Consider the following 26559-nt stretch of genomic DNA (forward strand, 5'->3'; position numbering starts at 1 on the left):
TTTTTTTTATCTAAAATCTTATATAAAATGAAATTTATAAAAAGATTTCAGATATTACTTCGTGTTAAAAAAAGTGATCAAGTTTTTCTCGTAAAATCATTAAGAAAAAATTGTTATGAAGTTTGATCTTAAACGGATCGCATCACTGATGATTTGTATAGATAATTTATCGTAATTGGTAAGATTTACTAAATCAAATTATAATTTCCTTAAAACATGACGGAACCACTATAATAAGAGATAAAAGTTGAGCTTGAAAGTAAAAACATATTATTTGAATTGAAAATATAAAATCGTTATAAAATCTATCCAACTCTTTCTTCGCTTATATCATATATCAATGTAAATTCAATTAAAGTAAATTTTTCTTTATAAGTGAGTGAAAGAGTTAACATAATGAGAACAAAAAATCGATGTAAGTCCCAATCAAGATAAATCTTGCTTCTTTATATAAGTGAAAGAATTAGATCAAAATAAATACCTTTGCTCTATAAATAAATGACTCAATGCAACAAGAAATGAATCTTGAATTTATAAAGACTTTCCTTCCACTAATAAGCATTTTTTTTTATTGAAAATTAGAACCCAAACCACTTGTTTCGCAAAATCTGTAAGGCCGAAAACATTATTCTAAACCCAGTGTTGTTTTCCTATTTGTTATGAACAAAAAGGCAAAAACACCAGAAAGAAGTGTAGTTTCCTATTAAGCCGTTATGGGTTGAAAAAGGCTATTAGAACAAAGAAGTAACTTTGAGGGCGTGTGCGCAACAGGTTAGAACTGTAGCCATTCTTCTCTTTAGTATGGGGAATCAATGAAGCATTTCTTATCCTTCAGCAGCAAACTTACATAAAACAGACCGATGGAAACCACTGGAATGCAAAAAAATCGACTTTCTTTACTAGAGAAATTTGGGGTCTTTAGTCGTTACTAGCAGACACACGCAGTCATTCCTTACATATTCAGGTATTTTTGTATTTCATAAATGCAACACAGAGTACAGAGGAGGCAGATCAGGTGACGAGGTCAAAAAGGTCTTGCTCAGTGAATCATAATAAGCAAGCTTTAAAGCCCGACTCCAGTTCCTGTGCATTCAAGTTCTTCCCGATGAATACAATCTTGTTCACTCTAGGTTCATCTGGACCCCATAGCCGATCAGGTGAACCTTGGAATATGTCATGAACTCCCTGTTCAATTGCAAAATAAAGTCAAAAGCCAAGACTATCTGAATAAACAATACATTAACTGAAACCAACCCTTCATTGCATTCACATGCAAAACTGTGAAATGATCATTTAAAAAAAAATAAAAGATTAAAAAACAAAGAGTCAAAGGGTATATGTTAGTTTCCTCATGCAAGTTTTATTCACAACGAGAGGAAAAAAGAAATGGACTTAGGTTCTTGAGTTTGATAATGTTCTAACTGCATTTAAAATAAAAAATAAAAGAGAGCAAGGTGGTGAGAGATCATCACAGCCAGGAACTTACTATACTAACAAAGGTGCCCAACATTATATAAAAGTACAAATAACTGGTTTTAGGTGAACTCATTAATCAGGGAACAGGAACATCTTTCATCTCTCGATGTCCCATGAGAAACTGTATCAAAATTATTTTCAAAGAAGATTCACTTAGCAATGCATAGACATCTAAAGAAAGTGATAAAGGTACTAAAACCAAGAGAAAAGAAAGTGATAAAGACAATCCAAAACTACGTCATTAGTTTAACACATGATTTGGATGAGAACAAGATATATAATAGGCTGCTTCTCAAATTTGATGGGTCAGCACAACAGATAAAAATAAGAAAACAACCAGCCAAATCAAAATGGCACTTAGCTCACCTGAAAGACAAATCTCTCATTCATACCCTGAACCGAAAGAAGACCTTTCATCCGATAAATGTCCTCACTACGTTCCAACAATAATGTACCTAGCCATATGTTAGCCTGCAAGAAAAGTAGTGAAGTAAATAAATGCATGATGAAAGTTCTTAACAACTACTAACCAAAAAAAAATCTTTCCAAAATAAAGAAAACAAATTTATAAAGCACCTATTCAGACAGGAGAAATCCGGCATTCATTAGATAGGCCAGTTCATATGTCCATAACTTTTATTAGGATCGTAAAAATCTACTATCTAGAACTGGAGGATAGCATATGCTTTAAAACCAACCTTCTCAAGATCTAAGCTTCCTTCACAAACTATGCTTACGGAAGAAACCCCTGGATCGTGAGTATGATCATGGGAATGATGATCATGATGATGTTCTGCATATAAAGGTGCAAAGCATTAACTTCGCCATAAGTAGAGGAATAAAGGTTTCAGTACATTAAGGTTCAGCCTGATGATCAGTCGATCACAGTAAACTAAACAGATACAAAATTTGTAAAATTGGCATGCAAAACCACATCCAAATCCCCTTGCTGCTGAAAATCAAAAACAAGAGAGCCTAAATTAAAAAAATTAAAAACAAGAAAAAGTAGGAAGACAGACTAAACCACAAGCCTAGTAACTAGTGACAAAGAATGGATATTTTGGCAATAGGGAAGAACAGCACGGCTTAAGGACCATGGTTGTTATTAACATTATTTGAGTAGACAGATAGCTAGACAAATTAATTTTGAGACTTCAAGCTCCCATGGGATGAAGCTTGCTGTCCATATTAAAACCAATAGTATGAAGGAATGCCCAGTCTCTGAATTATGATATCAGTGAGCAAGCACCACAGATTGCTAGGAATATCTCTTTGCTTCCCGATCTTCTACACCCTGTCCATTTCTCTACATAACCACAAACTTCAATATTAGATCTTGGCCAAAAGCATCAATACGCCTTTGCTCAAATGTCAAATCTACATAACTAAAATTTCAAATATTCAAGATTCAGGTCCTCAGATTTTGAAAAAATGAAACTGGATTTTTGCACTGAGAAGACAATTTGGCCACCCCCTATGAACACTATGAACACCATGTATCACTTAGGAGAGCCACAAATTAGATGGTAAGTGAATTAGCAACTAGTCCACGAGATTATTTGTAGCTGATAAAGTTTTGTAATTATGTCTTCAGCAATTTGACCTTTGCAGCATATGATCAAACTCATTCTTGCTACTACCATCTTCCACCCTATTGATTTGTTTGTCCAGCAATTACCTCTTTAGTCATTAAGTCAATAAGACCATGGCATAGTTCAAATTCATGAAACATTAATATCTATACCGCGTATATCTCCTTAGGGACACCCGGACACAACACAAATGCATTCACGGTCACTACCTGATTTAGAATGTATCAAAGCAAAAATCAAGGCTTCTATAATGGAAATTACGACATGGCTTAGAACAGATAGTATATAAACAACAAAGATTTCTGAAGATTATAGCAAGAAAGTAATCCAAATCGCTATTAGAAACCAAATTAACCAAAGATTGCCCTTCATGGATGATATTGAGATAGCATACTTATGAAATAGGCCTCTCGCTAATAGAGAAAAACATGACATAAATGAACCAAACATTTAAAACACATGCAAAATGACAATTAAGTATCAAGAAAAATAAAGTTACCATGTTCATGGTGCTGTTCGTCATGATGATGATGATGGTGATGGTGGTCATGATCATGATCCTGATCATGGCCATGGTGAGCATGATCATCCTTTGCACCTTCATCATTGACAGAACTCTCAATCCTGCCGAGATTTTAGCAACAGTAAATCCAAAACCAAAATTCAGGAGGCAATGAACAGCCAAGAATTCTAAGTATAAAAGATCATTGTTACTATAAGTGCTGATATTGCCATGTAAGAGATGAAACAAAATAAATCTAGAAAATCATGGTGTAGGTTAAAGAGTGAGTGCATGAACCCAACAAATCCAGAAACAACTCATTCCTGAAGTTTCTGATATTGTTGAAAACCCACAAATCCGAATATAACCCCCTCCCCCCTGCCCCTTTATATTTTCAAAGGGAGAGAAGGAGCAGATTAAAAGAAAATTTGAGAAGGGATTAAAGATAACATGGATTTTACCATCCCTGATGTAGTTGTCTAACTAAAATGGTGTCCAACAAGTAAATTCAATGAAATAATATTAATGGAAAAGGGCTCAGATAGCAGATCTAAGAACAATCAAAGACAGGAGGAACACTTCTTTGTCAACAGCAAAAGATGATCATATTATACATGGTAAAAAGAGCATCAGCAATGTAATAGATGATAATTTCCTTTGCTAAAAATGGAGCTATGTAAGAGCAGGAAACAACCTCTCCAGATCAAAGCCTCCAATTCCAAGAACATACTCCAAGTCAACTTTTCCAAACTCTGTGCGCTTCAGATGAGCCATACCATTAATGTTCTGCAAGCAGGCAGGCAATGTCATCCTCAATCAGAATTAAGCAATATATATCGTAACTAAGAGCATCCAAATTTAGAATAAAATAACAAAGAATAAAAAAGCAGAATACCAACCCGTATCCGTTTAACCAAAGTAGCAATTTCTGGCTCTCCAACAAGATCAGTCTAGCCAAAATATAAATAATCATGTCAGACAGCCATTAGAGAAACAAATTCAACATCATAAGTAAACAGTCTTTGAACGTATCCAATAAGAGTTTCAAATGAACAACTTCTAAGTTGAGGTGGTTTTAATAAACTATAGAGGCAGAAAATAAATGAAGCTCTGTTTGTTTAAATAATGAAGACAAGTGTTCCATTATACTGACATTGGCATACGCAAATCCAGAGAACGTATCAGAGAATGTAAAAATGGTTTCAACAAAATCAAATGTATGCAATGGCAAGTAATAAAATTACAGAAGCAAGGAATGCACTTTGAATAAAAGTTCAAGCGAATTATGTAAACAATTTTTCAATTTGATCTTGAAAAGTGCCCAACTGAGTGCACTAAACATCACAAATTTAGTAATCACAAATACCTTGTTTACAATAATACGATCAGCATAAGCAATTTGCTCTACTGCCTCATTTACCACTCCCTTTGGTTTGACCTCATCCAGATGAAAACCAGCATGTTTGGCATCAACCAAAGTAACGACACCATCCAACTTGACATCATTGAAAATCTGATCCTCAGCATAAAAAGTCTGAATGATTGGTGCAGGATTTGCCAATCCTGATAAGGTGAACATAGCATGTAGCATAAGCAAATACAATAACTCCTCATTCTCAAGCCAAGGAAATAAAGAGATACACCAAATGCAACAAGACATATGCAATGAAAAATAAACAACCATTAATCTCCTTTATAATAATTTCATGGGCCTTTGAGAAAATTCCTACCTGTAGTCTCTATTACAATGTGGTCAAATTTCCCTTTCCTCTTATTGACTAGCTCTGCAATCATCCTCACAAGATCACCTCTTACAGTACAGCAAAGACAGCCATTGTTAAGCATGACTATATCCTCAGCCCCAGCAGCTTTAGCAGCAACAAGAGATCCATCAATGTCTATTTCACCATACTGAAGTTTTCAAATTGAAAAAATTAAATAACTCGTTAATGTCTCACCCAATCTAATGATTTCCAAAAGACAAACTACTAGTAACCATCAATTGCCATCACATCAAGAAAAGAAATTTAAAGCAGAATCAAACTTCATACCTCATTCTCTATCACTGCTATGCGCTTACCATGATCTGCAGTCAAGATGTGATTGAGTAATGTTGTCTGTTCATCAATACATAGAAACAGATCAATACAACCAGCCAACTGATACAATTTTCAAAAAACTTGAACAGATAAAACCGAATTCCTGTCAAAAGAAGAAAATGCAAAAATATTTATCGCCAAATGTAGATAAGATAACAAGAGGCGTATAGGTGCACAACATTTACACCAATCAGCATTGTTTAATGGTATTTTAACATACTAGTCACAAATTTGAATTTTAACAAAAAATAAAATAAAAAAAATCCGCTACTTGTCATATGTTTATTTAGTCCCCATTATGAAAATAATTCAGAATTATCAAATTGGACAAAGTTAATAACATCCTATCAGCCACCAATGACAAACTTGGCAATTATTCCTATATATTGCCCACCAAAAGCAACATTTTTTTTCTTCATATTACAAGTATTACTGCTAATTCCACAGCCAAAGTCCAATAAATTCGTTAAAAATTCACAAACTAAAAACCCAGAAAAATAACAGAATCACACCAAACCCAGTAATCAAAATATTGAATCTTCAAAGACCATTTTACCCTCCGGCTACACTAACAATAAAATAAAAAAGGAATTATTACCTTGCCAGAGCCCAAAAACCCAGTAATTATGGTGGCGGGAATGCGGTTATCAGGCGGGATTTTGGTGGAAACATCGGAATCCTCGCTCTGCGGCGTCGTAGTGGCAGTGGCAGAGACCGAGAATCTACGGCGGTGAGCTTTGCAGCAATTGGAGGATGTGATGATCGTACGAGGCAAAGAGGACGTCGTTTTGGAAGAAAGGGGTTGAGTTTTGATGGTATTGGGTTTGAAGAAGAGAGGAAGTAAGGTAGTTCTGATTCCAGAGAGTGGTGGGGTTCGGTGGTGGTGGCCGCAGCAACGGGTGGTGATGTTGAAGAAAGTTGTGGCTATATCCATTGATAGCGTCGCCATTTCTTTCTCGTTGCTTCTTCCTCACTTGGGTTTATCTTCGGATGTGGAGTGTGGAGGCTTTGGTTTGGGGTTTAAGATAGTTTCGAGAAATTTGGGCTTTAGATTTTGGGTTGGTCTTCTAGATGCTCCTGTGCCTTGTTGTCTTTTCCTGTTAAATACTCAAGTGAGCCAAGTCATCCCTGGCCTTTTTTTTGTTTATTGTATTCAAATAAATTCTTAAACAGTAAATAATATTTATTACCACATCATCATCTGTTACCTGTTACGTGATATATTATATTCAAAATTAATTATTTTAAATTAATTATTATCTCATCTATCTTTTCTTAAAAAAAAAAACTAATCTAATTTTGTCAGTTTGATTAAAACTGTTGTTACTCGAATGAAAGTTGGTATAGAAAAATTCAAGAATCCCCAAAAACTATTTTGAGAAAAAGAAGAATAAAGGTAGGACACATAATGTTTATAATACTGAAATTAGCAAAGACACACAATATTAATCCACAATAAAAGAAAGTCAAATTCTTCTCTTCTTTTCCTTAGAATCTATAAGGGAAATTTGATTTTTTCTCTTCCTTACAATTTGTAAGGGAAATCTAATAGTATTAAATTTTATTTACCAACAATAATAGATTCTCTCTCCATATTTTTCATAGATTTTGAGAGTTCAAAATTACTCAAAAAGAGATTTTTAAGAAAGGAATAGAAATTGCAGACATGAAAAGGATATTCTAACTATAAGGTACTTGGGGTTTTAGGAATGTTGAAGAAAGTGAAAGTTTGTTTTATTAGGAATGTTGAAAAAAGTGAAAGTTTGTTTTGTTAGGAATGATGGCTTAAATTAAAAAGATTGTAATAAGTAAAGAAAGGATATTAATCAGTTTGAAGTAATTACACTCAAGTATTTAACTAATTAGTTAGTGCATAATTTTTTGTCTAAAAAAACAAGATTCGAATCCTCCTCCTTCAATTAAAAAAATTAATTTAAAGCAATTAGTTTTTTTTTTTATTTTTTTAATTCAAATCCCTAACCAATAATATTTGAAAATTTATATAGGTACAATGAAAAAAAAACACGCAATTACTAGTTAGTAATTTTATATACCACGTCATCTATCACGTAACGTTAATATCATCAAGATACCATATTAACCTGCCACGTGAAAGATGATGTGGCATCAAAAATTGCTAATTGTACTATTGTCAAATGTTAGTGTGAGAGGCTTATTTGATTTAAAAAAAGTTTAAGAGCTTATTTGAACGTAATAAAAAGATAAGAGCTAAATTGACTTTTTTAATATAGTTCGAGAGCTTATTTACGTATTTAGTCAATTAATTTTTATCTCGTGCAATGTACGAGACCATTTTTAGAAATAAATTTATAATATAAGCAGGTAATATTTTGCAATATAAAAAACAAGAAGTAAGTGATATTAATAAAATAACAAGAATAGTTATTTGATATTATAATGCTGTGATTTTTTTTTAGTGAATAATTTGTAATTTTCTATGTAAAAAGGAAGACAGTACCCCAAGAAAAGCAAAAACTAATTCTGGTCACATAATTTCAAACTTATATTGGCTTGGTTAGTCCACCTAAAAGTCCAAATAGTCCAAAATTTTGAGACAACGGATATGGCCTAAATATATATTGCAAGTTTTGGTAGTAGAGAGTAATAAAAAAATATAACTTCACATACACTTCTTGTGATATGATATTTTTTCAAATATATCCCTTGTATTTTATTTGGATGAGATTAACAGTAAAAAAATATAAATTAATGTCGAGTTATCTCATGTAAACAATAAAATAAGAAATAAAACTTGGCGAAAAATAAAAAAAATAAAACTAAACATACGAATAGTAGTTCGTGTTATTGTTAAAATCTTGTTGAATTGAGTCCAATTGAGTACTACATATATTTAAAGAAAGACAAGAAATTGAATTCTTAGACAATTAGATAATACAAATCCTGTTGCATAATAACATACTCTCGAAATTTATCTCTTTTTCTCACTAGGTAATTAAACAAATGATTGATCAAATGAAAAAGTATTCAAATTCCACATGCATTTTAATTAAGAAATTAATCAGAACCTCTAATGTAACAGAGGGGATCAAGTTAATAAGAGAAAACAAGAGGATTTTAAAATTGTCTTACATTAAAAGCAATCCAATTGGAAACCAAACATACAAAGAAGTAAGGGAAAAAATTAGGTAGTAAATTTATCTAGGAAGCATATATATTTAACTAACCTCAAGTCTAATTTAATAAAATGAACCTTAAAATTTTTTGTTTCCCATCCTATCAGAACAATCATGGAATAACAAACAATTATAGTCTCAATTAAAGATAAGAGAAAACAAATTTAATTCTGAAATATGAACACAACATGTAACATTATTCTTTTATTGATATTTTTTTCTCAGACAAATATAAACGATAAATAACATATAAATTAAAATTTTACTAAATAGCTTAATTCAGCATAATTGCTTGAATCAAAAGCTATGTAGTATTTATTTTGATGACGGTGGCGGTGCGGTGGCATTGATGGCCATCTTAAAACCGGCAGCACACAAATCAGGTTGAGTAGTGCAGATAAAATAATTAGCTCCAAAGGCCAAAGGGATTTTGTCGTCTCCTGAGTCAAACTCCATAGCTCCATCGTTCGCTATGCATGTGTCATGTCCTTTTTTATCCACCACTACCACGTTGAACAATTGTTCATCATATATGAATTCTACAATAAAGTAAGACAATCGTAAGTTATCAGTGAACAATTCTTATTATATACATGAGAAAATTTATTAAAAAAGCTTTAAAATGCTTGAATATTAAAATAGAGTATAAAATATTAATAAAAAATTGAAACGACTGTTGTGAGAGAATTAGCATTTTATGTTATGTGATTAATCTAAAATCAATTGATAATCAATGATGTATATACCTAGAATATCACCGGCATGGAAATCCTTCCCTCTAGTCCAAGCTTGAAGGCTAATCGATAAGTCCCAACCATTATCATCTCCAACCTTATAGGTCACTGGCGCTGAATAAGTGGCCTCATATTGAAGCATCAAAAGGAGCATCCCTAAGGCTAGGATGGAGCTGCCTCTGATTGCCTTTCTCATTTTCTTGTGAACTAGCAATATTCAAACTTGTTGGTGAAACTTAGCAAGCTTGAAGGCAAGGTAATTCATTTTATAGAGGGCGGAGATTGAAAAAACAATGAACCTAGTAGCTCTTTTTTTGGAAAACTAATGGTTTTCCAGTAATATATGATTTGTGTAATTTTTGGATAGAATCAAGATTATGTTAATCATTTATTATCCATAAAATGTTTCAATGTTTTCCATATTTTCACATGGAAAATGAGATATATCATTCTGTCAATCCGATTCTTTTCTAAATTGACAAATTTTCTATATCAAACATTTACATACGATCACTCCAGTTTTCAACAAAAATCAAGATATTTCAAAGTGATTTAATTATACAATTTCATGTCTTTTAATATTATAAAACATCATTTTTTTAATTAAAATTTTCATATTAAAATAAAATCTTAATTATAAATTACAATATGACTACTCGAATATATTTGTATTGAGATTTATTGTTAATTTAAGGACATTCAAATTGATGTAGGAAATTGATTTAATAGATCTTAAGCTCAAATAACCTCTTAAGTTTGAATCTTGATTATAAAGACAAAATTCAAAACATACCATATATCTCATTCTCAAGAGTAACCTTTTGAAATTGGGATGATATTAAAATCAAAGTTGTCAATATATACACTTGTTTAATGAAATTTTATAAATTAAGAGTAATATAAAAACCATTATCTATAAACTTTTATTCTAGTGATAGCAATTCCATATTAAAATTCTTTCTTATTTGTAAAATGAATCTTATTATTAAAATTATAAATTATAATTATCAAAAATTAATTTAAAATGGCATTTTAGAAACCAAAAATGAACTACAATTTTAGAGAATACAACTGACACAAAACAAACCTTGTATGAAATTAACATCATTAACAATCTATTATGGGTGCTTTTGTGGAGGAACAAAATTATTAATGCAGCAAACAATCAACAAAAATTCTCTCAAAAAAATTTGCATATAGGTAAAAAATAAATAATAGAATAAAAAAAGTAAGTCAGTCATTGAAAGAAAACAACAGAAAACAGAATAAATACTAAGTATATACAACAATAAGTGGTTCAATATGTCACGAACACAACTTAATAACTCTGAAGGGTAGCTCCAAGGAACTACAGCAATAAAACAGAATATTAAAATCAACTAATACAAATTTCAATACCTTTACAGCAACTCCAACAGTAGAACAAAATATTCAAATAAGAAGTACTAAGTTAGACTAAGAGCTTGCTTGGCTTGACTTTTTTCTAACTTAAAAGTTATTATGAAGCTCTTATGAAAAATAATAGTTTTTAAAATTAAACTAAAATTGTTTGGTAAATTTTTTTTATAAGTTATAATTTTTGTTAAAATTATCATAGAATGTATTTTTTTAAGAAGGTAATATTGTAATTATTTTTAACAAATGAGGATATTTTTGAAACAAAAATAAAAATTTTCTTGTATTTTTAAAAGAAGAGAAGAAAAAGCTCCTCCTTAGAGCTTTTTTTTAAACTTTTTTTTAAAAATTTTTTTCTTAAAAAAAGTTACTTTTTTTTTAAAGAACTTCTCAAAAGATCATGTTTAGCCTAGCTTTTGCTTTTAAGAGGTAGACAAACTAAAAAAAAGCTAGGCCAAACATGCACTAAACATTCAAATCTTCATGTATAAAATACAATTAACCCGAATGCTATATTATAGAATCTTATGAATAAAAGAGTAAAATAACACATGCACTACAATAGAACACATAGAAAATCCACTAATGTAGATTTGAACACCTTTACAACAACTACACCAATAGAAACAGGATATCCAAATAAGAACAACTAACCTAGACTTGACATTCACATTTTCATGTAGAGAATACAATCAACGCAAATGTTATATCATAGAAATTTAAACCCTAAAAAAGTAGAATAACACATATAGTACAATAGAACATTCAGAAACAACACACATTCATTATTCATACTAAAGGAGCAAAAGATTTTGTTACCTCTTCAATAATTATAAAAGTAAAACAAAATACTTAAGTAAAAAAAACATTGCAATAATTTTAGAAAAAAAAAAAGAGAAAGACTATAACTTGTACATCTCATAATGCATTGACAAAAGAATAGAAAAATAGCAAACAATATCCAACTACCAATGAACAAAATGAACAGAATAAAGAAGAATAAATGACAATGATAAGAAAAAAAATACAACCTTGTTAATTGATTAACAAAGAAAATGAACAGGAGATAAGAAAGAAGCAGAAACTACTGAAGAGTATTCTAGAAAGTAATTGTCCAAAGTTTTCTTTTTTTGATGGAAGAGTAATCCAACCAACCAGATATATGCCAAAAAAGGTGAAAGAACAATCGAAGCAATCGGATATATGCCCAAAAAGGTAAATAATAGGACAATAAGGTTGGCTACATCGAAATACTCATCAGAAACAACAAATGACTTGGTGTATGTAAAGAAAGTCAAATGATGAGACAACTGAAATGACCATTAAAGACTAATCAATTTATTTAGAAAGAGAGAACATGTTTTTTTTTTTTCCTTTTGTCTTCCTATTTTACAAAACGACATAGTTTTCAAACCTTAACCAAACTTTAAAACCATTCACTTTAAAATTCTCTTCTCCCACCAACCCTAATAGCTAAACCCTTGCTGCCAAGCATTGTTCGTTCATACCTTCATCCTTTTTCCCTTTTCCTTTTCCCTTCTTTTTCCCTCTGTAAAAAAAAAAATTGATCATCCCATTGTTTATGTAAAAACCAATACTTCTCATACTAATCTCTCTACAAAGCCTCAAAAAGAAGAAACCAAAATGATAGGAAAAATAGAAAAACAAATTGCACTCACCCACAAAATCCTTAAGGAAAAAAAAGTCCAAGCAAGGAAACCTAAATAAAGCCGTTTCGATCTATGGAAGCCTAAAAAGAAGTGTCAACCAAAATTACGCCTTTTTGATCACCTGAAGCAAAAAAAAGAATAAAATATTCTCACCCCTTAACTTTTAATCATAATTTCACATGGGTCCATTAATTTTTGAAATAGACAATAAAACTAAAAAATGCAAATATCGTTAACAAAAAATATGAAAAGACTAAAATACCTTTTCTTCTTTCTCCTTTTTTTTTTCTCTTAAACAATATGGTCAGTTGGCAACACTTCCATTCGTCGGCTGACCACCCACGGTAGGTGATCCTCAAAGGAGAGAAGCACTGATCTAGTGCTCTTAAGGAAAGGGAGCATCGATCTAGTGCTCCCAAAGAGAGGAGAGCACCGAGAAGGGAGCACCGATCTAGTGCTCTCCTCTTCGATGAAGCACCAAATGCCGCTGGCCATCGGGTGGCTTAGGGGAATTTTTTTTTTTGCAAAAAAGAGAATATATTTTTAAAAATAAAAAACTATAATTTATGTAATGGTAAATTTCAAAATTAATGAAGGGTAAAATTATCTTTTTAATATTGCCGCATCATCGAATTAACGAAGACATTAACAGTTGACTAACGACTGGACTTATGTGTCTAACGGAAGATATTCTTTTGGACCAGACATCTATTTCAAAAACTAATAAACCTGCATGGAATTATGACTAAAATTTAGATGTGAGAGTATTTTACCCAAAAAAAGGGCAAACATTCCAATTAGATGACAATTGGCAGCCCAAATGAAGTTAATTGAAACAATAGCACATCATCCTACTTTTATATATACTAGTATGTTACTTGCACGTTGCTACAGGAAAAAAAAATTATTTTGTGAGTACTAATTGAAGTGATGTAAAGAACTTTTTATGTTAATAGTCATAGAAGTTAAATAAAAAGTTGAAATATGACAAAAGTGTCCAAACTACCAAAGTAATGAGTAATGTTCACAAAAAATATAAAAGCACATTTTAAGCTTATAAATAGACAAAGTGCTTGGATATATGCACAATCTGTTACAAAAAAGAGTAAAATACACTAACCCCTATACTTTTAGCCATAATTACACATAGATCCATTAGTTTTTAAAATGAACACTTTGCCCTAAATGTGTAAACGGCATTAATGCTTGAATATGAAATGTTTAAAATGCTCCTTTTTTTTCACTATTTTCCTTTCTCTCAAGCCAACCGGCGATGCTCTCTTACATCGACCAGCCACCGACGGCCAGATCTGGCCATGGAATGCCAGATTCGACTAGATCTCCCTAAGTTCTCTTGGGAAACACCATATTGGGGCTTTTTTAGGGAGTGCCACTGACTGCGGGTGCCTAGTGGAAAGATTTTTTTTTTGAAAAAGAAAAAAATTTAAAATGAAAAATTATAATTTATATGGTGATAATTTTTAAAATTAAGGAAAAGTAAAATTGTTTTAAAATATTACCATGTCATTAAACTAATAAAAATATTGACGGTTGACTAACGATAGAACTTATGTGTTCAGTAAAAATATTATTTTGGGACAGAGTATTCATTTTGAAAATTAATGGACTCATGTGTACTTATGGTTAAAAGTCGAAGGGGTCAATGTATTTTATGCTACAAAAAATTATCATAAAATGTTCGTTTGGTCTTAATTGTTTGTTTTGTAGTGCTTGTCAAAAAATTAAAGGCAATATGACTAAATAAGTCACATTAAGTGTTATATCTTGCTAAAAGCTACAAAAAAAAATTGTATACAGCACTGAATTGGTAATCATTCTTAAACAAAATTTTTTTTGGCAAACTTAAGTGGATCTCAGCAGATTTTCTTGGACATTATCCTGCATCAGAGTAAAACAGTAAATATATAAGAAGCTAACTCTAATTTGTATTTAATCAAAAGTAAACAAATATTAAAAAAAAATAAGCTGGAAGCGTTGAATTAGACCTGGCAATTCGTGTTAACTTGTCGTAAACGTGTTAGACACGAAACATGTGATGGCTAAACACGAACACAACACGTTTAATATTTGTGTCTTAAATTTAAAACATGTACACGTATACATTTAATACACGTGTAACACGACACGATACGATTAACACGTTTATTAAACGTTTCAATATACGACATGACATTATTAATAACACGTTTAACACGATTAAATAAAAAAATTTATAATTAAATATAATTTTATTATTTAAATTTAAAATCTATAATTATAAAAATAATTATAACAAAACAAAAATAATAATAATATCAAATAATCACCAAAAGTTAAAAATTAGGGTTGAGCATGTATAACTATATTATACCTTTTATAAAATTAAAAAAACTTATTAAAATAATTATTTATATAAGGTTTAAATAGTTTTTAACTATTAATTTTTAATAGGTTAAATGTGTCACGTATACACGTTTAAACACGATAACACGATTAAACACAATAACGCGATTAAGTAAATATGTTTAAACATGTTTGTCATGTTGGACACGACAAAATTTTCGTATCTTAACGTGTTAGACACAATTAGACACAAAACACGTTAAAACTAAACCTAAAACCTATTTACCTGTGTCTTCTCGTGTCGTGTTAAAATTGCCAAGTCTACATTGAATTTTGAAAACCAAACTAGTAAATTAACTATATATAGTATTTCTATTATATAATATTAAATTTCATAATATATATAACATTATGAAAATGTCTTTACAATACATGAAATGTCAAATAAGAAAAAAAATTTGTAAAGGTAAACAACATATTTATGGTATATTTATGGTAGTATATTTTTCATGATAGCATAAGTCAAGATAAAATGATATTTCATACTTTCATCATAGTATAACAGTTTTTCCATATTCTAATGATGAATTTACATAATATATCAATATGATGACTCTAATAATAATATGCATGTATATGACATACAATTTCTCTAGCACATATGTCACGACCCGGAACTCCCCATCGAGCCCGTGACAATCGTCGCGAAGCCTCGACAAACATTCTTCACCCTGAATGTCGATCGAAACCTCGCAAGGCTCTCGTATCAGCTTTCGCACTTCCCCGGTGAGCAATAGTTATCAAATAATCAAAATACGAAGGATTACAAATCATTTCCAAATCATAACATAACATTTTTTTTTTGCTCACAGGGGCATTTTTGTCATTTTTGTCAAAAACCTCGAAACTTGCTAAAAATGTAGTAGGTAAGCCGAAAATATATATTTAATGATTTAAAAAAAATTAAGTATCTAAAACGTTCATTTGAAAGTAAATTGTTGACAACTAGTACTATTCAAAAATAATAAATAAAATATTCTATTTTCTCATAAAATAAATTTTTATAGAAATATTCGTAAATAATTTTTCGCACATGAAAGTAAAGTAAAAATTGTATGAATAGAAATACAGATAACCAAAATATAAGTTTTGATCTGCGATGATACGTGGGCTCCAATTGACCAAGAGGATGTAAGACTGTGAACTCTTACTTTCTATAATGCAGTTTCGAGCTTAGTTCTCGTCCTACTCGACTATCTACAAACTGTCCTGAGCCTGAAAAATGTATAGGAAGAAGAGGTGAGATTTTATAATCCCAGTGAGTAAACAGATACCATCTAAAGTATTAAAGCCGAGTAAATGGAGACAATTAAAATAAGTCATCATACTGTAATTTCATTACCTTTCAGTTCATTTCAACCAAATAAAATCAATCCATATAAATCGAGTAATCAACTTGGCTTATGAATTTCTTAAAACTTTGGCTCGTGCCAAAACTCATACTCGGTGATACCTTGCGCAGGGCATCCAACCGAGTCCGCCAAGGCTGTTAAAATTTCGTATACACTTAAAATATATTTTTAGTTTGAGAAAATACAGCCGTTCCTTGGCGTTGGCTGAGTTCCCCTTCACGTGGTGGTTTGGCGTGAAGTGAACCCTAAGCTTTACCCCAGGAGATACCCTACGCGCCTCTCCGTTCGAGGTAATAATATAATGGAGTTTACCGTGCCCCTCTAATAGGCTAGTCCACGGAACCCCCTCTGCAGTAAATAATTAATATATAATCCACAAATCAATAAAATTCATTCTAGGATGACATGGCAATTTATCGCAACCTAACCTCTCAAGGCTGAATACACAGTATAAATAATTCTAACACTAAAATTAGTTTAGCCATTCATGCTCATTTATTGTCATAAGCCATTCAATTCAAAACCATAAATTTGCAACACAAGCAGACAGTCTCCAATTAGTCTATTTTCAAAACCAATATTCGATTTTCCAGAAAATTTATAAAATCATTTTATAAAATCAAAATCATTTTATAAAATCACAATTTCTCTTAAAACGTAGAAAGTTACCATTTAAACTCATTTTCTATAAAATCACACAATTGTATAAAACTACTCTAGATAATTAAGACGATAATAAGTTCACTCACAGTATTAGGAGTAGAAATACTCCTATCTTCCGCCTTTGGGTGCAGTTCCTTACCCGAAACAATTGACTCACCAGCTATCCATAATCTATGACACAAAATTCAATAAATTGTGTCAATTTATCGTAAATTATTTCAGGCTCTTATCCATGCGTATGCACTAGATAGGATTTGAAATGTCTAGACAATCGCTTAATTGCGGTGTCCGACCTAACTCGCCTATACACGGTGTAAATTCCTAAAATCCCCAATTCGACTCCAATTCCATCCATTTCAATTTCAATTATCCAATTATATCCACAATACCTCAATGACTGTGAATTTGGTCCAATTTATCAGTCCGCACTATAAATTACGCTTTTACCCCTAGTGGGTAAAAATTTCAATTTATTGCACTGAAAATTTCCATTTAATTTTCAACCTCATAATTCATCATTTTTCCACCCAATTCTCTTAAAATAAAGTCAACCTCATCCTCACATACCATTGGCTAGATTCGGCCTAGAGAAATTCATGGAGAAGATAAATATTTTTCTTGTTGTTTTGCTCATAAACATGCTAAACTAACACTAAACACTAACATAACTCAAAATCAAATTTATCTAACAACTTTCTCTCTCTAAATCCATATGACCAGAATTGAAATCATCCTCAAATCACATGATTCAACCATGAAAAATGATGGGAAATGCATGGGAAAGGTAAAGCACAAGACAAATTTAAGAAATGTTACCTTTTTTCACTTGATTTTTGAATTTCCACCTATTTTCCCTTTAAATTTCTTGGCTAGGGTTTTATTTTCTCCTTTCTCTCTCTTGTTTCTTGCTTGGCCGAATGTTGAAGAAGAAGAATGGGTGGGCTGATTTTTTTTATACTTTTTTAATTAGTTTAATAAAATAATATTATTTTATTCATATTTTGAATATTTTATTAATTCATTTTTTTTTCTAGCCATCCACTTGTCCTACTTTTTCCACCATGCATTCCCTTTGACTTATCCAAGTCTTAAGTGAAATTTTCAGATTTTTTCAAAGTTTTGGTGGAGCAAATTCTTCAAAATTACACTTTTACCCCCGAACTTTTCAAAAATTACATTTTTGCCCCAAAAATTGAAAATTTGCCATAATGCATAATTTGAACTCCTCATACTCATTTCACACTCCAAATAATTAAATTTGATCAAAATCCTTTCAAAAATTAAATTTTTTATTCTGGGTGGCAAAATTACCATTTTACCTTTTTTCTCCAAATTATGCCGAAATTAAAAATTTTCACTTCTAAACCTCAAATCTTACTCCAATAAGTCAAATGGGGCCAAAAATCTTTTCTAAAAATTTTCATTTTGTCCCCATGTGGCAAATGACCATTTTGCCCCTAACCGGTCAATTTTTCGGATTGACTCCAAATCAGACCTCAAACTCCGAATTACCATATTAAACCATTCTGGGACTGTAAAATTCTTAATTTCATCATAAATTCTCTATTTGATCTAGTTTGAGGCTTAAATCAACTTTATTGTACCTTTAGGTACAATACCGACTTTTGTAAATTTTTTTTTTTCGGGACTCTCTTAGCATGCAAACATGCTATCCATCACATGTATGTCATGACAATTATTTTTATAGAGTCGGGCTTGTTATCTTCTCCCCCACTTGGATCAACCATATGATCCTTCTTCTTGATTGACTTCGACATCCGGCTAAATATTAATATTTTAAAAATTTTATCTTGTCTCCTTGGTATCTGAAATACCTTATTATGTCTCAATTGACTTCTGAATCACCTTTTATCTCACAAATTCTCCTCTGATAAAATTATTATTATTTTCTCACTTGCGAAATATTTTATCCTAAACTACTCCTTTCGTATTTTATCACTTTTAAACATTTTAATTGACTTCAATTTGCATTCGCTCAACTTTATTTATCACCATATCAAAGTATGAGGTATTTCAACATACCTATTTTAGTATTTTATTTTATTTTATTTCTTTTTTTTTAATTTTGGGTGAAAGAAGAAAACGAAAGAAAAAGTGATTGATGTGTACCTCTCTCTATCATTCAGTCATTCTCGAGCCATGTGTTTGTTTCCACAATAAAACCTTCTTCCCAAAACCGCACAAACTCTTTTTCCAAAACCACACCCAAACTTTACTTGCCACCATATATAAATCTTTAAAAAAATTGGTGGAATAATTTTTTTTCTTTCATTTTACTAAAAGACCAAAAAATCACAAAAGAAAATCATGCACTATTACCTCCACCACCTGCAACAACTAAGCCACTGTCAAAGTCCAAATAGAAACAAACCCAATTCACAGCCAAGCTCCACTAATTAAAACAAATCTTGCAATTATTAGATAAAGAAAACAAATAGCAAAAAATAACAAAAAATTGAAGCTTTTGTAAATAAATCGAGTATCATCGTTTGTGGATCAAGTGGAATTCAAGCTCCCAAACTACCAAAACCAAGAGCAAAAAAAAAAAACCCTAAAAACACAAAAAGTAAAATCCAAAGGAAAGAGATATAAGCAAAAAGAAAACCCAATTAATGATATGCATGACATTCACAAATAGAAAAAATAAAAAATAAAAACACAAACAATGCAGAAAAACTAAAGAAAATACAAAATTAGAAAAAATAATCAACAGTTAAATAGAATAAGAAAAGATTAAGAAAGAAAAAAAATGTTGGTGCAAATAGGGGTTTATAAGGTATTCAAGAATAGGCAAAATTGACTTCAAGGCGAGCCTTTAAACAGACCTTATTTTTAAGACTTATTTCGCCCCCACCATTTGGTATGCAAAGGAGAATAATGCGAATAGTCTTAGGGATACAATGAAGTCAACGTCTAACTTCGTTTTACACTTAACGAGAGTAGACCACTAGATACACCCGAGGGTTTGCAAAGTTGTTGGACCTTAGAGCCTACTTTTTGCAGTAAGTAGATTATAAGAAATTGGAAACTTTGTAGTTGGTGGGAACTCAAGTGTTTATGTTTATAAAACACAACACTTTTTTTTGCTCTTGACTTTTTTGCTCTTATTTTGTCTTTGAATTTTTTGGTGTGTCAAAATGGTTGGCAACAAACCCTTTATATAGGCTTCCAAATGTCTTTTCTTCAAGGCCACAACCTTTTCATAAAGACACCTTTTGTCTAAAAAACATCTCTACATTTTTGCCAGACACAACTTTTGGATAAAGGTATTGTTTCAATAGTCATCTTATGAAAGATAACTATTCATTCCATAAATTATAACTTTTGAGTTATAACTTGAAACAATAACTTTTCACATTTAACTTTTGAGCCATGATGTCTTTTCAATATGTCTCATAACTTTTTGATATCATTTTTCAAGAGACATAACCATTCACATGAAAACCTACCTATTATCTAATAGACACATTATGTTACTTTACGTGACAACTTTTGAGTTAATGATAGCTTTTCATCGTGTGACATAACCTTTAATTTTGAAAATACACCAACAATCCCCCACTATTTTCAAAATTTCTAAATACCAACAATTTTGAGAACCTTGTGCATAAATGAAGGTATCCCGGAGATTTGAACTTTCACTTAGTGAATGTGGTTGATTCTAGTCTAAATTGAGTGGTTGACCAAGCATTAAACCATCAATTCTTCATTGACTAGTCGGGCCATTAAACACACACAAGCTTCCTTGCTCACTTTGTATCTAGTTTTCCAACATGTTTTATGGCTTTATGTTTTGCATCCATTCATGAGTGCTGTCAAAGTTAAGCCTTTAGCTCTTAGAAGCGACCACACTTCCACTCACATAGGTAGCCCCCATTGGAAGTACCCCGTAATTATAATATTTCAACATATATATGTTATGGGTCTATTAAGAACTTTTGTTCAACCTTACCTTACACATTACGGAACCAAGCACTATACGCCTTGGGATGAAAAATATATTTTAGTGCTTGCAATCTCCATGTGGTAGAATGGTCAGTACCCAAGACTTATAGGTCGATCGCAAGCGTCGATGTGAGCTCCCACCATTGGAGATTTAGTTGATAGGCTTGAGACCTATCCCTCTTGAGGTCTTTACTACCAAGTCCCTTTTAAGACCTTTGGTAAACGGATCCACTAAATTTTCACCAGACCTCACATAATTTATAGTGACTATACCATCACTAATTTTTTGTCTTACAATGCTATGTTGAAGTCCAATATATCGACTTTTTTCATTGTAAGCTTGATTATATGCCTTTGATACAGTTGCTTCATTGTCACAATGTATCAAGATTGGTGCCATTGGTTTAGGCCACAACGGAATTTCATAGAGTAAATCTCTCAACTATTCTGCTTCTTGGGTGGCATATGCTAAGGCTATAAATTCAGCCGTCACAGTGGAGTCTGCTTGACAAAATTGTTTCTTAGAACCCCAAGAAACATCACCCCCACCAATTGTAAAAATCCAATTAGTCGTGGATGTATAATTTGTTTTATTTGAGTTCCAACTAGCATCTGTATACCCTTCTAAAATTGAAGAAAAACTTGAATAACAAATGCCATATTTCTTTGTACTCTTTAAGTACTTTAGAACTCTATGAACAGCATACCAATGCTTTTTACTTGGATTACTTGTAAATCGACTTAGCATCCCAACCGCAAAAGTAATATCCAGCCTTATATAGACCAAGGCATACATTAGGCATCCTAATCACCTTTGCATATTCATTTTGTGCTATTAGCTTGTCTTGGTTGGGTATTAGCCTTAAATTAGAATCATAAGGCGTAGTCATTGGTATACAATCTAACTTGCCATTATTTATTACAATCTTTTTGATGTAATGAGATTTAAATAATGTTAGGCCATTATTGTCTCTCATTATTCTTATACCAAGAATAACATCTGCCATACCCATATCTTTCATGTCAAAATTCTTTGACAAGAACCTTTTTGTGTCTTCCATTGGTTCCAAAATTAGTACTAAAGATTAACATATCATCCACATATAAACAAATGATGACACCTCTTCCATTATAGAACTTACTATAGACACATTTGTCAGATTGATTGATCTTGTAGCCGTTAGCTAGCACAACTTCATCAAACTTTTGATGTCATTGTTTAGGTGCTTATTTTAATTCATACAAGGACTTTACAAGCTTACACACATTCCCTTATTTCTCAATTGACATCATTGTACCTTAATGTACAATCGGAATGTCAAACTAACACATTAAGGTATATGTTCACATAAGCATCATTGCACCTTTATTGCATATTAAGAATGTCATGTCAACGATATTGAATATCTATATTGCACTATTATACCTTTGATGAAAAAATGGGAATGCACCATATATCAAGATGTTATATTAGCACCATTATACCTCCATGTATAATAGGAATGCCATACACCACCCACTTATCAAGTGGACCTTGATGGTATTAACATTTTGGCATCATTATACCTTAATGTATAATAAGAATGCCACATGTCCACTTATCACATAATGTCCACCTTTTATAAAGATGAACTTATCTGCTTCAAATACTAATTTGAAGCCATACTTATTTAATAAGCCACCTGACACAAGATTCTTTCTTAGTTCCTGTACATAATAGACGTTGTTTAGTACAATTATCTTTCCAGAAGTAAACATAAGTTCAATGGTGCCTTTTCCTTTCACTTGTGTAGTGGAGGAATTTCCCATGTATAGCATGTTTCCATCATTAACTGCTTCCAAAGTCTTAAAGCAGCACTTATTTTTGCATACATGATTAGTTACACCAGTGTCAATCCACCATGCTCCATCATCTTGGAGAAGATTGACCTCAAAAACCACAGCTACAAATTTATTGTTGTACACACATTGTGTCTTGTTTTTCAAAAGTTTACATTCCGCCTTAGAGTGTCACGACCCGAAACCTCCCTCAGGCCCATGACAATCGCCGCGACGTCTCAATTGACACTCATTATCCGGAATGCCAACTGGAACCCCACAAGGCTTACATATCAGTTTCTTTCCTTTCTTGTGAGCAATCATTGTTAAATATCGAGTTTTTAGATAATATATACTATTTTAGATCAAAAACAATCAAAATAAAATTTTCGCCACATAAGGGTATTTTGGTCTTTTTTTTCTCAAAAATTTTGAAACTGGCTAAAACGTAATATACAAGTACAAAACACATAATTCATATTCAAAATGAGTTTAAAAGTCTAAAATCTTCATTTAAAACGAAATTATGGTTATTTGAATATAATAAGAAAATAAAAGAAATATTAAGAAAAATATTCTATTTTCTTATAAAACAATATTTATAGAGTTATACGTGAATAATTTTTATAGCGTAAAAGTTAAATAAATTTATTCATACTGAAATACAGTAAGCCAAAATATTTAATTTAATTTACAATAACAAGAGGGCCCCCAAATAAACAAAAGTAAAGAGGACTGCGAACCTACGGTTGGAAAATGCAAATCCAACGGTAGTCCTCGATGAGATCAGCTATCTACAGTCTATACTGAACCTGAAATGGGTGGAAAGGAGGGTGGTGAGATTATAAAATCCCAATGAGTAAACAGACATTATCATAAATATCTAAAGGCGAGTAAAATGGAGGCAAGTTTAAATAACAAATTTCAACCAATTTCATAATGTTTTCAATTTGTTTCTTAAACCATAAAATATTTGTAATTTACCAAAACAGTTGTTAAGGCTTATGTCTTTTATTAAAACAAGGCTCAAGCCAAAACTAATCCTCGGGGATACCTTGGCCGAGGCATCTAACCGAGTCCGTCAAGGGTGTTAAAATATTCACACGTGAAACACATTTTTATTTTTAAAACCAGCCGTTCCTTGGCGTTGGCCGAGTTACACATTCACGTGGGGGTTCGACGTGAAGTGAGCTCTAATACTACCCCGGGAGTTACCCTCCTCGCCTCTACAATCGGAGTAACTATATAACTGGGTTTACCGTGCCCCTCTAATAGACAGTCCACGAAAACCCGTCACTGTAGTGACTAACCCACCAATTGTAATAAAATTTCGACAGTATAACGTGGCTTTTATTTATTTATCCAGCCTGCATAGTAAAATCAACTTACATAAATTTCCCAAATGCACTCACAAAATATAGCCACATATACTCATTTCTCATAAGCCATTCCTAGGAAAATATATATTTTTCAAGTCAATTTGCAGCCTCCAATTACTCAATTTCATAATCAATACAATATATTTTTATTTGTCACATTTATTCCTAAAACATCAAAAATCTCGTTTTAATCTCGTTCTCATTTCATAAAATACATAAAGGGCATTTAAAAATAAACTCTAGATAGTTTACAATAATAATAAGTTTACTCACCGTTTGTACAAACTAAAAGCTTTCTAAGCGCCCCGATCACTACTTGTCGGGTACGACTTCTTTGCCTTTTTCGGAAGGCTCTCCTCCTAGACACATTACAAAAATTTACACAATTCATCACATTGATGCTAAATCACTATATAATTAACTTAAATCCTATACTAATGCATGGTATGAAATGCAATAGCCTAAAACGGCTTAAACGCGGTATTAACCTATTTTTGACACTTTGTCCGATAAATTGCTAACGCGCTCCATTTTAGCTCTAAATCATCCCATTCTCTCTCCAACATTTCTAACCATTAAATATCAGCCAATAACCTTCTAAAAACAACAAAATCAGCTCACTCCCTTCCTTGGAAAATTCGGCCAAAAATGGGACATTAAGTCGGTTAATTTTCTACTTTGTTTTTCTATCACGTTTAATCGTTTTTCATCATTTTCTCTTCATTTTCCTTAGAATAAAATCAATTCATCATCATTGTACAGCATTGAGCATCCAGCCAAGAGTGGGTATTGTGAAAATTTAATGATTTCTTGCCCAATTTAATTTCTAAACACATTTAACTAACTAAAACTATCAATTTAACTAAAAATCAAAACCTAAAATTTTCAATTTCTCTCCCCTAGAATTTTGTCCAGCCCTTGATATCACTTTTTGATCTCTCTCCTCAAGCATGCTAAATGGAAATAAAGGCATAGGAAAGGTAGAAATCAAGCTAAAATCGAAAAATCTTACCGTTAGACGCGTAAACGGTAGAAAACCGCGAATTTCCCTTTGAATTTTCTTGTTTCTCTTTGGTTTTTCTTTTTTTCTTCCTTTCCTCTCTATTTCCTCTCTTGTTCTTCCTTATGGCCAGCCAGCACTTAAAATTTGGGTTTAAATGGGCTGATTTTTCATTAAAATAATACTATATCATTAAAACAAATGCCACATGTCACTTTCCCATTGGCCCATTTTTAAAATTTCATCCATTTGTTTCCAAATTTTCACCATACACTTGTCTCATATATTCATAGCTTAGATAAAATTTTCAGACTCATCCAAAGTCTCGGTGGAGTAATTTTTAAAATTTACACTTTTACCCCCGTAAAAGTCAAAAATTACATTTTTGCCCCAAAAATTGAAAAATTGCCCATAGACATATTTTTCATCCCTTATACTCATACCATTCTCCAATTTATCAAATTTGATCTAAATTCTCTCAAAATCTCAAATTTTGTCCGTGGGTGGCAAAATTATGATTTTGCCCCTACATTCCAAAAATCACAAGAATTAAACTTTTTCACTTCCTATCATTAAATTATACTCCAAATAGTTAATCTTGGTAAAAAATTTCACTCCATGATCAAATTATTATCTTAGGTGGCAAAATGACGATTTTGCCCTTGAATATCAAAATTTCTAATTTTACCCCAAATGAACCCTCGAACTCCGAACAATCATTTTTAGTCATTCTTGGACTATAAAATATTAAATTTCATCCTACAATTCCTATTTGAACTAGTTCGAGGTTAAATCAATTTAAGTGTACCGTTAGGTACAATATTATGTTTCGTCTATTCTTATGTGCTTTTCTAGCGTAATAATATGCTACTCAATGCATGTATGTCATGACATGTATTTATAGGGTCGGGTTTTACATAGAGTGTCCATGTTTTTTTTACAATGGAAACACGACCCTTTTTTGTTCCTTTTAAACTTATGACTTTTGTCATTCATACCCACGGAATGTTTTCTTTTGACTAGCTTGTTTGATGGTTTTGTGTTCCATCATATGGACCTTTGAAGTCTCAAGATCTTTTCATTAGAATCTTTTTCTTTTTCATCTTACTTGACTTCTTCTTGTTTGCGATAATCTTCTTCTATTCGAAGATGATTGCTAAGGTCCTTATTAGATATCTTCTATTTCTTATACCTTTTTTTAGTATCTTTCCATGATTTGAGAAGTATGTCAATTTTAGAAGACACAACAATAACCTTATTCATATCAAGATCATCTATGAATATAACAAAATCCTTCTTTCTAACCAATATACGTTTTCCATACATATCAAATACAATATCATGCATATTCATAT

General features: G+C 31.6%; 2 protein-coding genes and 1 long non-coding RNA gene across 5 annotated transcripts; all 3 read right to left on the reverse strand.

The window, feature by feature from the left end:
* Positions 1-876: 876 nt before the first annotated feature.
* Positions 877-6698, reverse strand: PTAC17 (plastid transcriptionally active 17). 3 transcript variants are annotated; one of them, XM_007023250.3, is made up of 10 exons: positions 6268-6693; positions 5651-5687; positions 5301-5438; positions 4937-5133; positions 4470-4520; positions 4265-4356; positions 3568-3692; positions 2175-2269; positions 1843-1947; positions 877-1185 (listed from the first exon to the last, which is right to left on the reverse strand). In XM_007023250.3, the coding sequence occupies exons 1-10, from the start codon at positions 6616-6618 to the stop codon at positions 1048-1050; spliced, it is 1329 nt and encodes a 442-aa protein (XP_007023312.2). In that variant the 5' UTR covers positions 6619-6693; the 3' UTR covers positions 877-1047. The 3 variants fall into 3 exon arrangements, with proteins under 3 accessions (XP_007023312.2, XP_007023311.2, XP_017979281.1); XM_007023249.3 differs by having other exon boundaries at positions 5301-5481; positions 5622-5687; XM_018123792.2 differs by lacking the exons at positions 877-1185; positions 1843-1947; positions 2175-2269 and adding an exon at positions 2294-2782 and having other exon boundaries at positions 5301-5481; positions 5622-5687; positions 6268-6698.
* A 2441-nt stretch (positions 6699-9139) lies between these two features.
* On the reverse strand, positions 9140-9754 carry LOC18595346 (early nodulin-like protein 22). Its single transcript, XM_007023251.3, has 2 exons — positions 9571-9754; positions 9140-9363 (listed from the first exon to the last, which is right to left on the reverse strand). The coding sequence occupies exons 1-2, from the start codon at positions 9752-9754 to the stop codon at positions 9140-9142; spliced, it is 408 nt and encodes a 135-aa protein (XP_007023313.2).
* A 6385-nt stretch (positions 9755-16139) lies between these two features.
* Positions 16140-17977, reverse strand: LOC148761989 (uncharacterized). The gene is made up of 3 exons (XR_016026938.1): positions 17858-17977; positions 17128-17212; positions 16140-16241 (listed from the first exon to the last, which is right to left on the reverse strand). It is a non-coding gene; the product is annotated as an uncharacterized LOC148761989 (long non-coding RNA).
* Between the last annotated feature and the right edge of the window lie 8582 nt (positions 17978-26559).

Source organism: Theobroma cacao, chromosome 6 (assembly GCF_053813885.1).
Source record: "Theobroma cacao isolate CCN51 chromosome 6, ASM5381388v1, whole genome shotgun sequence".
Classification (NCBI taxonomy): Eukaryota; Viridiplantae; Streptophyta; class Magnoliopsida; order Malvales; family Malvaceae; genus Theobroma; species Theobroma cacao.